At 44.6% G+C, this 15,493-nt stretch overlaps 1 protein-coding gene across 7 annotated transcripts in view; it reads right to left on the minus strand.

The window, feature by feature from the left end:
- AKAP13 (A-kinase anchoring protein 13) overlaps nt 1–15,493 on the minus strand; it is a 224,007-nt gene that overhangs the window by 92,911 nt on the left and 115,603 nt on the right. For all 7 annotated transcript variants that reach the window (XM_074917611.1, XM_074917615.1, XM_074917614.1 and 4 more), the window contains 3 exons: nt 15,068–15,257; nt 8,857–11,758; nt 4,276–4,349 (listed from right to left, as the gene is read on the minus strand). In XM_074917611.1, the coding sequence (XP_074773712.1) occupies nt 4,276–4,349; nt 8,857–11,758; nt 15,068–15,257 (3,166 nt within the window). The remainder of the gene's footprint in view (nt 1–4,275; nt 4,350–8,856; nt 11,759–15,067; nt 15,258–15,493) is intronic.

Raw genomic sequence — 15,493 nt, forward strand, 5'->3', positions numbered from 1 at the left:
GACACTGTACACCTTGTCCATAATCTTCTCCATTTATCTGATGACTCCAGGGGAGAGAAACATGGAAGACTACAGTCAGTGGAGGAAGGAAAAAATACTTCACACCTACAGTCCATCCCAACACCCGCCTCAATGCTGTGTGGGCCTCTACTCTCTCCCACAAGCCCTACTCCACCGAGTCCAGCCCATCCCCTCTTCCCACCTCCATCTGCTATGGTCCTGCCATCCCTGTCCCCTTCCTTTACATACCCCGCCAGACTCTGGCCAAGCTGTTCCCTCCTCTTCTTCCTGTTCAGTAAAACACAAACTTGAGGGCCTACAAAGCAAAAGTAACAGGCAACAACAGACCCGGGGCTCTGTCCCAACAGAGCATCATCTATCTTATCTTGAACAACTCCCATGGAAGGAGGTTTCCTAGTCTCCCCTAGGTGGTCTTGCGACAGTTTCATGATGATAACAGGATGTTTTCTCAACATCCAGCCTAAATCATCCTGGCAAATTAGCAAATCAGTAAATTAAGCTGCCATGGAAATCTGGGATTTTAATAACCACTATGACATGTTGGCAGACTGCTAGATTGCACAATAGTTTTCTTTTTGTTGCACTGAATAAATTTAATTCTTTCAACCTCTTCTCATATTTCTTAATCCCTTCTCCTTGTTTCCTTCTGGACACTTTCCAGTATGCTTGTGTCCTCCTTGGAGCAGGGCACCCGAAAGCACATTCAATGACACTGATGATGCCTCAGTAGTGCCACGCACAAGTAAGTCACCTCCCGCACCTTACAGGGGACACTCCTTCAATGTGACTCAAAATAAGATTTTGTATCTTTTGCAATAGCCTCTCGCTGACAACTCATTTGTGCTCCACTAAAAATCCTCAGTCTTTTACTAGCCATCCCTCTCCAGCTCAAACCTGACTTAGTACATGTGCATTTTGATTTCTTTTTTGCAGATGAAGCACACTGTGATTGCTTTTCTTTCTTATCTAGATGCACTCTCCAATTTTTTAAGGTCACTCTGAACCCTGACCCTGTTCTCCCAAGTGCCTGCAACCCCTCCCAACCTGATGTCATCCGGGAGTGTTATAAACATAGTTCCATCTTCTAAATCATAACTGAAAATATTGCAAATTTTCCCCCAGAAAGTGATCTTGCTGATATGTCACACATTACTACACTACTTAGATCAGTGGAGAGATAAAAGAGCAAATCTTTTTCAAGCTTCATTCTCTGTGAAGGTATTTAGAAATGTCATGTTTATCTGGTAGGCTGCAACTTCTGAAAATACAGACATTAATTAAGAAATAATTCATGTGGTAAAGGTAGGATGCATTAAATTCAATAGGAGCTAACTAATGAAATTAATAAATTTAACAAGAAGGCTATTTCCCAGTGAACTCTGTTTCTGGGGTCAGGCAGCTACAATTTGTCAGTCATAGGTTTAGACAACTGAAGCTGTCGGGTGAACCAAGCAGTACAACCTTATCAATCGTGCCACATGAAGACAAAGATTCAGGTAGTAATGAATCATATCTGATTTCTGGGGTCAACACAAGATGATAAGTATATCAGGGTACAGTTCATTTCAAACTCTCACTTTACTTTTATAACCCTGAAGCCACGAGGTGTCATTTCTAAATTTTTCTAATAGCACAGTATGCAGAAGCCAAACCAGATTTCTCATCAGAATTAAGAATCTAAAGTTATTAGGTTTAAAAAATGCTGAAGTCTAATTTTCATAGATCACATCAAGTTATTTCCCCAGCTCAAGTCAAGATCCCCGAACAAAGCAGGAAGATAAGGACTAGGGGAGTCTCCACAGGAGGAACACCCATCACCCAACATTAAAGGAGCTTGGGAAATTTTGTTTACAGAATTTCTATAGCTGAACAAATACAGCCTCTGAGAAAACATTCTGGAGATTTAATAAACAGACACTTCAAAAATCCATTTTAATTGGAAAAAACATTTTTCCATTATTTTCTTTTCAGTGCTTATAACCCTATAAGCCATTATTTTCCTAAACATTTTTCAGCTGCAGCTTTTCCATGACATGCACAAGAGCCTCTCTCAGGCTAAGTCTTCTGAAAAGACTAGAGGGGAAAGCATGTGCAATCTTATACATGTAGTACTGGCATCATGGATCCAGCTCATGCTCAGTCTTCAGAATCCAACTCACAACTAGGAATTTTCCCCCTTCTCTTTCCAGTGAGTCTGCTCAGGCTTACTGTCAACTCAGCCTGATTGTACTATACAGGAAGATGCACTTTTTAGGCTCCAAAACATTTTTAATAGTCTGTGCATACAAACAGCTTTCCACATTGCCTATTTATAAGTAACATTGTGCAAAATTCTCACTCCCAAAACAGGAGTTAATGCAGTTCCCAAGGTCCAAAGTTGCTGTCAGCACCAGTGAGACTGCTAAATACCTGCAGCTCCTAACAACATTTCCGTTTGCAACACCTTAAGAAAACTGCTTTTACTAACCACAAAATGGATCTGTAATGAGAAGGCAATGAGCACCTGAAAGACTTCTGGCTACAGAAATAGTCAGCACTAAATAAAGCAGAAACAGGACGTGGCAGGAGATGCACACTTCACGATGGCTTTCACTGGCCAGCTCCCTACCCAACCTACACATGTGAATTAAGCTCTATTTATAAGTCTTCCACTGATTTTTTTTTTAAATGACCTTAATATAGTGCAGTTGTTATTTTGTTTCTGTTGAACTTAGCAACAGGAAACCCTGTCAGTCCTGCAGCAAACTTTCCATTCCCCTGGCACTCCCATTCCTGCACCAGAAAAGCCAGATTTCTAAAGAGGTGTTTGACCCGGTGGGAGGGAGGAAGAAGAGAAGAAAGCACACACAAAAAATCAAAATGCCCGTAAAACATGCAAAATGGAAGCCCAATTCAATAGGTTTCTTTTTCACCTTGTTTGAAAGGAAAAGGTAGTGCCCTAATCTGCATTTTCTAAAGATACTTTACTACCAGATACCTAAGCATTAGTCATGAAAATTATCTTTAATAAAGGGTAAGTAAAAAAAAAAAAATCATCAGCATCTTTACACTCATGCATTCCTGTAACAAAAGACTTACTTATCAGACAGCACACATTTTAGCTTGTAAAGTTATTCGCTCTAGTCCCTGGCTAACTCACCAAGCAAACTGCTACAGAAATTAAGCCTTAACTTGCTAAAAACAAAATAAACCTGATTTTATTACAAGCTTTGGCAAGACTATTCTGCCGCCTAAAGAGTTTTACTGTGGGATGAGCAAAGTTTTTTGGTGCTCCACCCTGCAATGTTAACTCATCCCTGCAATATTAATTTTAACAGCTAATGGTACACTAACACACAAACACAGCTGCTCAATGGCAACGTGCACCAACACAGACTGCAATCAATTTAGCATTTACAAAACACTTTCTTTTTCAGGAACAAGAAACTATACATGAAATAGAGGAGCAAATACAAATCCAGCTAGGAAAGGTAAGATCAAAAAACCCATCTCTCTGATAAAGCAGAATATGTATTAGGAGTGCTGTAAACTGAAATTATGTTCCTGTCAAGCCCAATATTCACGTGGGGTTTTTATGATAGACAGCCCTTAAACACGGCAAAGCACAACAGAAAACAACACCAACTGATTTTTGATCCCTGACATGACCTTTTTATATTGTTTCACTGACATGAGGAATATAGGGTTTCCCCCCACATTTGATCCCTGTATGTCTTCCCATTATTAATTTTTCTTCTAGCAAAGGCACTAACACTCCCAGACAGGGATGCCTTTAGATCTCAGAGTCTGTGCATGCACCAACACCAACTGCAGCCACAGTCCCCTCTGCCAAAAACTCCCCGGAGTGTGAGAGGGGAGGGAGAGACTCGCCAGGACCACGCACATGCAGGGACCTGGGAGGCGCTGCCAGCCCCACGCAGCATCGCCAACCCCAAGCAGTTACAGGGCATCGCTTTTATTGAATTGTCTACAGACCCAGGTACAGCCCTGACTCATGAGGAACCTTTTGGGTCAATCTCTATGTCACCAAGACAACATAAACGTGTCTTAATCCAGTGGTTGAAAAATGCAAAGACTAAAAAAGCCCACACTATTTTTAAAAGGCTAAACCAATGTCACAGTGATAGATGCTGTTCAGCTTTGCTAAGGCTACAGAAAGGAAACCAGTAGGTTAAGCAGCCAGCCACAGCAGCAGTGGCGTTTCTTTAAAAAGCACAGAAAAGGACAAGGTAACAATGCATAAGTGGCACTCACCGCTTCCTCACAGGCTGCACTCTCATGCTCTTTCAGAAAATCCACCTCGTCTTCAGTTTTCATTTCCAACTTCCCTATGAAAACAGAGAATTTGCACAGACAATTTAAAAACAAACTTCCTTCATCACTGCTGATATTTTTCTGTTTATTCAAACCAGTCTAAAAAAAAAAAAAAAAAGAAAACCCCTTCAACAAGTCCATTTGACTTCCAACATCTGGTTTCATTCCCGACTTTGCTGCTTGTTTGTTATTAAGTTTTAACAACTATTGCGCCTGGAACTGAAGGAAACTATGAAACAGCAGCGAGCGCAGGGTAAAAATGAAAAGCTCTAGGTGAGGCTGAGCACAGCTGCATGTATTTGCCTGTGTATCTTCTTGGCTCTCATTCATCTAGTTTAAGCACCAAAATTTTTGCTGTTTTATTTCTTACCACAACCCCAGGATAGTGCAAGAAACCAGCCTTGCCTTCTCTCAACAGGTATTTTAAGTGTTGAAAAAATAAATAACAAGCTTCAAAAATTCAGCCCACCTGCACTGCCTTAAGGATGACAATTAGGTCCCTGGACTAGAAAAGCAAACCGTTTTCTGCTGGAGTTTACAAGGTCCAGCTGATTTTCCCCTTCTTCATGCTCCCGCGATGTCACCACTGTGTCACCACCGCAGTGGTACAACATCATGTCCCAGCTGCTTTCTCTACCCAGTGAAGTTTTCATCACTCTTCTGGGCACCTTTTGCTGGCATAAAGTCAACGTCCTAATACTCTTTCAACCCTATACTAATGACTCTCGCGACACACAGAATGCTTTTAGAGGAGTGATTTGACCAAAACTACCCAGACAAAGAGTGGCTGTGCTAGGGCTAAACCCCCCTCTAATTCCACATTTCTGCTAAAAACAAACACTGGATGGATGACAATGCCTTCTTAAGGGTAACATGTTTGCAGTGAGTTTACCTGTTCAGGGATTTAGCAAGAGAAGCCTCCCACCTTCATGGAGAAATTGCTCTAACTGTCACCAATGGTTTTCCATCAGCATTAATGCCTACCCTTGATTTTAGGACTATCTGGTTTTGCAACGTTATATTGATAAACTAATCCAACATCATTAAGTCAAATTGGCATGATTTTATCTTGATCAGATGTGTTTGTGGGCAGACTCTCAGGAATCAGAGGAAATGCTACTAATTTCTGCGAGTCCCATTTGTTGGCAAAGCAGAGAACACGGTCATGACGAGATCTGCTTGGGGTCATGGCAATGCTGTGATGGTTAAGATCTTGGTCCAAAGAGAGAACATGCAAGGAAGAAACCTCTGGTGCACTGAGGATGGGAGAAGCAAGAGGTGTAGTGCTACTCAATGCTGGGTAAGAACTAGAGGATGAAGACATGTGCCCTCAGGAATTAATTCAAGGGGACAATTTTTAGCACTCTGACACTTCTTCCTAAACTTCTATTAAGTAACATACCTCAAATGAAAAGCACTATAATGCTATCACAGAGGTCTCTGGGCACAGAGCACCTTATCACATGTGTGGTATCGTCAGTGACATTCATTATTAGTTCATCCTGCTATTCTAACGGAGGAAGGAAATTGTAGTAAGTGCTTTTCCATATGGAAAATGCCATTGATGAGAATGAGGTGAAAACAGGCAAAATTCAAAAATAAAGTGATATTCTGCTACCTAGCAATGATTGTTTTCTTTAAATGCTGAGATCTACAAGAGGAACACTAGGGACATTTCTCCCAGGAGAAGAGCTAGGGAGCAGTGATTACAGTATTTGATAATTTAAGATGCCCCAACCATACTACCCAAGCTTGCTGAGGTCTCATTCTGCCAAGAAGCTGCAGCTACTCAGAGATATTTTGTCAACATAAACACATGCCTTCTCTCCTCACCCCGCCTGGCTACTGTGGTATGATTTCATATCCTAACTGTCTGCTCTCTAGTGAGTGGCATCTACCTGCCAGACTTGCAAATAATGTGCTTGCAGTACCCATTACTTGGCTGTAATGCAGTTCTGAGCCTAAAGCTAACAGCATGAGGAGCTGCCTTATGAAAGTAAAATCTTCTAGCTTCATTGCCTTCTTTCAGTGTTGTTATCAGTCAGTAGATATGTGTCTCGATAAGGCAATTAGCCCTCTGAAGTCTCTGTTTTGCAGGTAGGCTGAAACTAAGTGGAAGCAATGAGATAAGCAGGTATATATTTCACAATATAAATAAAAAAATTAAAGAGCCCAATGATTTAGAGTAATGGCAACAGTAATTATTATCCGCTTACATCTCTGATAAACCAGCATGACAATAAAGCCCTCTGACCAAAGGTGTTTCTGAGAAACAGCCTTGTGACCGACATACACTTCCTCTATTGAAAAAAGATCTAATTCATTCTGAGTGTTGATGACTCCTGCATGGTTATAAAATACTCTGTACAAACTCAGGCTCCAGGGAAAACTCCCCAGCACTGACACAGCAAAGAAGAATTGACACGAAGAGTTGAAGGCTGACAGTGAACTAGTTAGTACACGAAATGTGCTAGACATCTCCAGGAAGAATGCACACAGCAATAACAATAAACAGTAAATCTGTTCTCTTGAATTACTGACATATCAGACTTCTAGATGCTGCTTTATAGAGGTGAATTTCAGAAATATTTCAAATAGTAAGCTTGGATTGATAGCCGCTGCTTGTCTCTGCTTTAAACTAAATATTTTATTTAGGCTTCCGTAACATTTTGCATCAGAGCAATCCTAGAGTTCTTCAAGAGACAATGTTCCAACTGAAATTTTGCTTTGTGGAGCATCCCATTGCAAATAAACAATTCTTCCTTATGAAGAAGTCAGACTGCTGTATTTCAAGACCTTTCAGCCTCAAAACCTTACGCATTTTAAATCAGTAACAGGCTCACCTCCTTCCTTCATCCCCTTTCATACCTTAACACAGAATGATGCCTTAATATTACTTTCCTACTTCAGTCACTATCTTACTGGACAGTTTAGTCCCTTCTCCTTTTAAAACTTCCCCCAGACAATATCATGCCTCCAAGAATCCAACCAGAGATAAAGACCTGGACTGTACGGGCCGTGCTGGCAGAGCAGGAGGCTCCCAGAAGAAAGGAGCCCTGCCAGGTATTGACTTACGGCCACTCCCGTCCTATTGAACTGTCAATCTGCCACAGCACTAAAATAGGTTCTTTCTGAAAACAGCTTTCTAATCCACCTTTAAATCTTTCTACTTATTTGCTAATGACCTCTGGCAAATGTTTATTTGGGTTATCTCTCAACACATCAACTTTCTAAAAATCCTGAACTCAATGAAAAAGGATTTGCTGGACCCACCACTGACCACCCCACCCCCCAATAATCAATCCTTCCCCTTGCCCCCGTTTATTCTGCTCTCACATATCAGAATAAATCCTCTGTCATCATCCCATTCTGCATTTAGACTGAAGAAACAGCTCCCAGCATTAAAGAAATGAAATAGCTTTGTAGCTTTACAACTTCACGACTTGTATCATGGCAGATTTTTTTTTTTCCATTTTAATGTTTTGTTTGTTTGTTTGTTTGTTCAGTGCTGGGAAAGCAAGAAGCACTGTATCATTTTCTCATAGCAAAGAAAAAAATGGCAAGTGAAAGAGTTCAGCTGCTTTCATTTAACAGCTGCCTGAACAGGTGGAATATAAAGATCAGATTAGCTCCATGCTTCAGTAGCAAATTCACCTATGATTTAATACCAGGCTGAAGCAACAAACCCATTTCTCTTTCATTTAATCTATCCCTTCATTTCCCATTTTGGAGTTACCTGGTGATGTTTTCTATCAGCTCCTGTCGCACAGGCACCAGACGTCTACGCTGTCCCCCAAGTCCCACTGCTCTCCTCTATCAGCACTCATCCGCGGGGAACGCCAGTCCCGCTTCCCAGCCGAGGGTAGTGAGCAAAACACATCATCCAAGTTCCAGTATTGCTTAAATGCACTTGGAAAACACCACCGGCTGCTCTGACCGATAAAAAAGCTTTGCAGCCCGGAAAAGGCGGTGGGGGGTAGGGCTTGCTGTCTTTTTTAAATGACCTAATACCACCAATTAGGAAGTGGCTTTGCGCAGTTCAGAAGGACACTGGCAGCTGTTTCAAGTAGACGAGCAAAGAAAATGCAAGAGAGCCCCATTGTATCCTCTGATTCCACAATAGCAAAAATAAAGGCGAGAAGGGAAGGAATAGCACTAAGTAAATAAACCCTCATGCCCACATGAAAGAGTGTAACTTCAAGATACAGTAATCCCAATAGCTCCCTCCCATTCATTCCTTCTCCAGGGAGGATTCACATGCTAGAAATTCTTCTGCACAAATTCATGGGAGATGATGTCCCGTCCTTACCTCCAGTGCCAGCCAAGCAACATGTATCTGAACTGAAAGTTTTAATATGTAACTTCAGATTTCTCCTTTCTCAGAATAAAAGCCCCAAACACCTATACTTCCTCTGCAAGGCAGGCCTCCTGCTCTTATTTCCCTTCCTTTGATGATGAGATGCTGGAGGCACATCTACAAAAAAACCCCTGAAAAGTAGGAAACCAACAGATTTTTCCTACCTGTAACAGGATCAGCTTGTTGCACTGACAGACTGACATTCCTCTTCTTTGTCAAGGAACTTAAATCCACTTCTCCATTAAGACTGGCTCCCACATCCACTGCAGGCTGGGGCTCAAGCCCCACTTTTTCTGCGGCTGGTAATTCAGGAGAACTAGGTGTCTCTGCTGCAAAAACCACTGCATCAAAACTTTTTACCATTTTAGGAACTTTATCCAGAGAGGAGCCATCATCTACCGAAACCAAACTCTTTACTCCCACATTTTCCAGTGACTCAACAGCATGTAAACGGCACGAACACAGCAAGAAGGGTGATTCGGGTACAGCTCGGCTTTGCTTTCCATCAGACTCGGCTGAGACCTCCCCCTGAGCTGCTTTCGCAGGGGGACCAGCATCGCTCTCCCCAGCTGGACAAACAGTGTCAGTGCTGGAGTCGCTGTCGCACGTGGGCTCTTCTGCGATGGGCTGAAGCGCTGCCCGGGGGAGCATGCTTTCTGTATCCTCCTGCTCTTCCGGATACACTGCAACAGGGGTTATTGTCACCGGCCTTAAAACTTCCTTACCCTCACAGGCATCACTCAGGGCTCCCATTTCTGAAGCATCCTTTAATTCAAGGGTGCTGCTGCATGGGGAGATTCGCTGTATGGTTTGGCTGGGATCATGCTGTTGGTTCAGCCCCTCATCCAGACAAGGGTCACTCTCCACACCTGGAGACTCGCCTGCTGATGCAGGTCTGTGCATGGTGCCTTCTCTTGCGCGCACTGCCCCGCTCTTGCATGCTTCCTCAGCATGGACTGTCCCTTTCAGCCCAGCATCCACATCGCTGCCACCTGCCACAGGCCTCCCCTGACTGCAGACAGAGGGTTTCACAACAGCAGTAAGAAGTTTCTCTGACAGAACTTGCTCCCTGCCACTTGCAGAAGCCTCTCGCTCAGGTTCAGCTTTAGATCCTTCACCCTGCTGCAAGAGGCCCTGCTCCAGAGAGCCCTCGTCCCCTGCACAGTCCCCAGGCCAGCCAGCCCCAGCAGCTACCCTGCCATGCTCCCCACTGGGCTGCTGGGCGAGCTCTGACGAGCCTGCCGCCGCCACCACTGCTTCCTGGTTTTGTTCAGATTCTTCATTATGAATTGCAGAGGGTGTGCCTATTAAATTATCCTCCACATAGTCTGCGCCCTTGGCACACGTAGCTAATCCCGGGTCATTACCTTGTAGAGCTGCCTCCTGCCCGGAAGGTGCCACTGCAGCATCTCCCTCCTGACTCACAGCCGGCCCCTCTCTGGGTAGGGGAGCAAGTGATTTCATCTCACCACTCAGTTCCTCCTGCTCCGAAGCACTTTCTGCTACCTCTACTTTGGTTTGTGCAGGCTCTTTTTCTACCAGGCATGTGCTCGCATCCTCTGGAGGGAGCGATGCAGGCTCATGTGTCCTCTCTTGAGCAGTGTCCAGTTTGAAGCTGTCACCCATTTCATCTTTAATGACAGTTTCATCAGCAGAGGGCCAACAGCTAGTAACTTCCTGACCTCTGTCTGCAGAACGAGCACTTCCTCCATCTCTGCTGCTGCTGGTATCAGTTCCTGCGAGCTGGGTTTCACTGTCCTCCATTGCTTCAGCCACATGTTCAGTGATCTTACCGCTCTCCTGGCAAGATGCAGGTTCTGCACTGCTTTGACTGGATCCACCAACTTCACCATTTTCACATTTAGCATCAGGGCCATCAGTTTTCACACTGTCTTCCAGTGAGGGTGAGCTGGGTTTCCCATCTGTGCAATCTGCTTCCACCTGCCCTTCTTGCTCCTCACTCTCACCGCTGCCATGGATTTCCAAACCAGGACCAGCTTTTGATGCACCCATGGGAACCTTCACCCCATTCACTGCTGGTAACGCTGCCCCAGGGCTCGCAGCAACATCCTGCCTCGCTGCAACAGGGGCATCATCTTGGCCTTCCAAGAAGCCACTGTTTATCCGATCAGTGCATGAGTCTGCTCCAGTCTCTGTGTTATCGCCAGTCTTGCAAAGGTCAACAGAGACATCGCCAGCACCATCTGCATCCATACCATCATGTGCCGGTACCGCTCCCGCATTTGCATCCTCCCCATCTGCACACTCAGTGCCATTAAAATGACCGAGTAAGGGCTGAGCAGCACTGGCTGACTCGTCCTTAGCTGAAGATTGCTCTTCTAGGTTTGCAGTTCTCCTCTTACCAGCCTCAGCCATCCCATCCTCTACCTGGTTCTGGCCCGCAGCCCTCTCAGCCGTCCCTGTACAGTTCCTGCATTCAGTTTGGCCCATAGCCACATCCACGCCCTCCAAGGAAGCTGGGGCTTCGCCTGCAGTTTCAACCACAGCAACAGTATTGTCAGCTGCACACTCCGCAGCAGCTCGTGCTTCCTGATGGGGACTATCTTTACTGCACAAGCCAGCTTGATCCAGAACAACTCCAGCAGATGTCATTCCAGCTTCCTCATTTGTATCTCCACAGGATGGAAGATTCACGGCACCGTTTATACTTGCACACAGACTCACTGTACAGCCCTTCTCATCTGATATAGTCCCAGAGCTTTCAGCAGAGGTTTGCCCCTCCTCTTCCGTTTTACTCAGTGTCACAGTATTTTTACTTTCACAGAAGCACTCTGGGCTCCTTGCATCCCCCAGGCTCAGCAAGTCATCTGGTGCCTCATTAGAAGCTCCCAAACTCCTGATGTTGCACTTCTCCTCCTGGTGGGTTTGGTCTGAGAGCTGCCCAATGTCCAGGTGAACAAGATCAGATGGACTTTCCTGCCTTCCTTCTCTTGCCATTTCTTCTAGGCTCTGAGAGGTAGTGCTTGGGTGACCGACTGGCTCTGCTCCTTTAGCACAGCTGTCTCCAGAATCTCCCAGTACAGGCTCTGTCTGTTGCTTTAAACTCTGTAACAAAACAAAACAAAAAAAAGTAAAGATTACTTTGCTCTGTCACACATTTACACCATCTCCATCACATATAAGATCTGTATCTACAAATCCTATTCCATGCGACTCCTGCTCCCTCTACCTGTGATTTCTACCCGGTGTTGCCTGGGACAGAGTTACAAACACACTGCAGCGGGTATTCTAGATGTTGATTCAGTAATACTGTAATTATTAGAATGACATAAACGCTGGTTGGAAAGAGCATCTGGAGGTCATGTAGTCCAACCCCCTGCCTGAAGCTGAACTATTGCCAATGCAACATCAGGTCAACCACGACTTTCTCTTGCCAAGACTCCAAAATCTCCAATGATGGAGCATCCACCATCTCTCTGGGCAATCTGTTCCCATGCCACACCACTCTCCCATGAAGTTTTTCCTAATGGCCAGCCTGAATACCCCGAAGCTGAAATTTGTGTCTCTACCAACTTGTTACACCATCTGCCACCACTGAGAAGAACTGTAATCATTGTAATTGCCTTCAAGCAGCTGTAGGCATATTTCTTGAGTGCACTTAAATTCAAGATCAGTAAACAGCAGAATTCACTCTACCAAATAATGCAAATATATACCAGCCTAGTCCCAAAGGGCTTGAGCAAATGCTGTCTAAGAGCAGCTTCAGATCCCTGCCTGATGGCACTCCCCAGTTCTCATCAGCATTGCTCAATTTTCTCTATATTGATGGAAACACTACTTCAGATGTGGGAAATTTGCTGATGATGTCCAAATAACACCACTTGTCTCCTACTCCCAGGACTGAACTAATCATCTATTTCTGAGAATTGCATGCATAATTAAATATTTGAAATTTATTTCTTGAATGGAAATAAAAAATTGAAAATTATGACATACTATTAAAATTAATACATGTATTATCACGGAACAGCAGCAACATATTCAATTCCTGTCTAATCTGCATTTTCATTCCAGAGCATCTGCTTTGTCAAGGATCCCCTAAGCTTTTACAGTTTGATACAATCAAACCTTTACTTAAAAAGAACCGTCTGTTTCAATATCTCTTTATTCTCTGCAGCATATCAATGTTCACATCTTAGAAAAAGTGACTTGTTAAATTAACAAGCAACCTCAATCCTTCAACATACACCTCACAGAGCTCCCTTGATTTGCCTGGGGTTTTGCTCTGCTAACTTTCAGAGGTCATGCTGGTTTCTCACTAAGTGCCTGTGACTCTCCACAAGTACAAAACTCTGATAAACTATTTTACATATGTTATTTTTTTTGCATTAATTCATAAAAAGACTCCAAAAAATATATGCATCCTAGAAGCCTAACTTAAACAGGTCCCTGCAAATTTTGTTTAAGCCTCTAGTTCTCAGAGAAATACAATTTCATACCAAAACTGTCAGCTTAAATAAGCCTTTTCTCCCTGAATATTAAAATGGTCAATCTGATAATTGATGCATCACAGGGAACTTCTGGGTATTGCATATACATCATCCCTGCTACACTGAAGATACTGCATTTACTCGTCCTTCCACACTCTGAGGCTTGCAAATGATGAGCACTGCCACTGAATCACAGACCGCTAAATGTACTTCTGGTGTTTGCCACGAATCCCCTATTTAAAATAATCCTGCCACCCATCTCCCATATATGCTGTCACCTACACCTGATCTCCCTGTTTCTGAAGCATCCCTAGATGGGTTAGTAATGGAGGCAGGCAGCACGGCATCTCCATCATCATGTAGCACCAGGGATGGGACACACGGCTCCGCGTGCAGCGGTACCCACAGGCTTCAGCTATTTTTTTCAAGGCCAAACAAACAGGATCAAATGGCGTGCCAGCCGTCTGGTGGCTATAACCTCACAGCAGAGCACAGAGACGGTGCTGCTGGTTCCCAGCCAGGATGGACAGACACAGACAACCCAGCCAAGATCGGCAGACACAGACAACAGTGACACTTGCTTGGGAACAAGCAAGTTTTTCAAAAGGAGGGGCCGCGGCAGCCCCAGCACCCTCATGGTGAAGTCACTCTGCTGATAGCCTGAAAAATAGAGCCGTCTCCAAAGGAAGCCAACTGGCTTTTAACTGACCCAAAATGAACCTAAATGAAATAATTACAGGGCTGCTTTCCAAATTCAAATCAGATTAGAAGTGAAACAGTGCTGGAAAGAAAAAGTCTAAACATAGCCTTTTCTGATTTCATTGTCAGGCAAAATGTACCCATCTGGCAATCGCACGAGCAAATAAGAAGCGAGCTAGATATGCTGGCCATGCCTTAGTGTCTTTTGATGGAAAGGGGAAGAGATTTCACAGTTAGCCTTGATTTGCCAATCATGCCACCAGTTCTTGTTGAGATTGGGAGTAATTAACATCGCAGGCACCTAGGGAAGGATAAAAATGGCTCAAGGTGGCCCATACTTCTGAACATCCCCCCAGTCCACTGCCTGCAGACAATGATTCTCCCCTTCCTTAGTTAAAGAAACAAAAATATCCCAATATTTAGATCCCACACCTCTGTAATGGTGGATATATGAGCTGAAAAAGGAACGTCCACCAGTGATGTCAGCTGGCAAGATGGGTGGGTGTTTCTGAGAAGTGGCACAGAAGTGTCCTGCCATTTCCCCTTCCCATCCCAACCGAGACCCTGTGGCATCGATTCTAAAGCAGTGAGAGGAAGCCCTTTCAAAACCCCACTGTGGGATCTGAGAGGAGTGCACTGAGGGGATCACTATGGACACATATCTCGTGTGGCCAGGGCAGGACAGCCTCTGAGTCCTACATCAAGGTGCTAAGGAAATAGCTGTTTTCTGAATCACCTGCCCCAGAGACTTTCCCCTCAGTCTCCTCTCTGACCCTGAACTTCCTATCTGAACCGAGATGTACCCACCATGCTCATTCCCCACAAACCCACCCTCACTGTAGAGCCTGTCCTGTGCTGCCCGATGGCTGCTGAACACTCTGGAGGGACAGTGTGCCTCCAGGGAGGTTTTCCTTCCCAACCTAATGGAGAAGGCAGGAGCTGGAAGCAGAGAAAGCCCACAAGGCCAAGCAGAGCTGGCACTGCACACTCTCAATCTGATTCTCGAGAGAAAATTGCTGCCTAAGACAGTTTTATGAGATCTCTCCATTGTCAAACAAGAAGAAAACAGGCAGGGGTCTGCCTGGATGCCTGATAATGACATCCAGAGAAAATGTCTAGGTAAATACACCCCCCGAAGGGTCCCTACATATGGAAGTCCTCCCCAGGTGCCAGGATGCAACCAGCCAGCTCTGCTTCTCTTTCATCATCTCAGCTTTTTCCTTACCATGTGCTGGTGGCTCTGCATGTGCATCCGAAGCTGCTGTATGTCACTCTCCAAGCTGGCTGCTACCCCTTCCTTGGCTTCAGCCGTCAGCATGTAAACATCAAGCCCACGGTGGTGCTTCACACTGTAGTCCCCCGAGTGCACAGTGTGAGACAAGGTGCTCCAGGAGTCCGGTTCCCTGGCTTCCTCTCTGCAACAGAACAAGCTCATGTTAATCTGCAGGCGAGGAAGGATGCTGCATTGCAGGACACGCACACTGTTCTTCATTCTGGACAGTCATCTAATCAACGGCCCGAGAGAAACAGAGCACCGGCTCCGGGGCCAGACAGACAAATACACACGCACGCTTCTCGGTCATGAAAATTAATGTGATTTAGAGTTAACATCAGCCACAAGCTTTATTTCACAAGGTCCTTCTCAGGTAGA

Source organism: Athene noctua, chromosome 13, assembly GCF_965140245.1.
Source record: "Athene noctua chromosome 13, bAthNoc1.hap1.1, whole genome shotgun sequence".
NCBI classification, from domain to species: domain Eukaryota; kingdom Metazoa; phylum Chordata; class Aves; order Strigiformes; family Strigidae; genus Athene; species Athene noctua.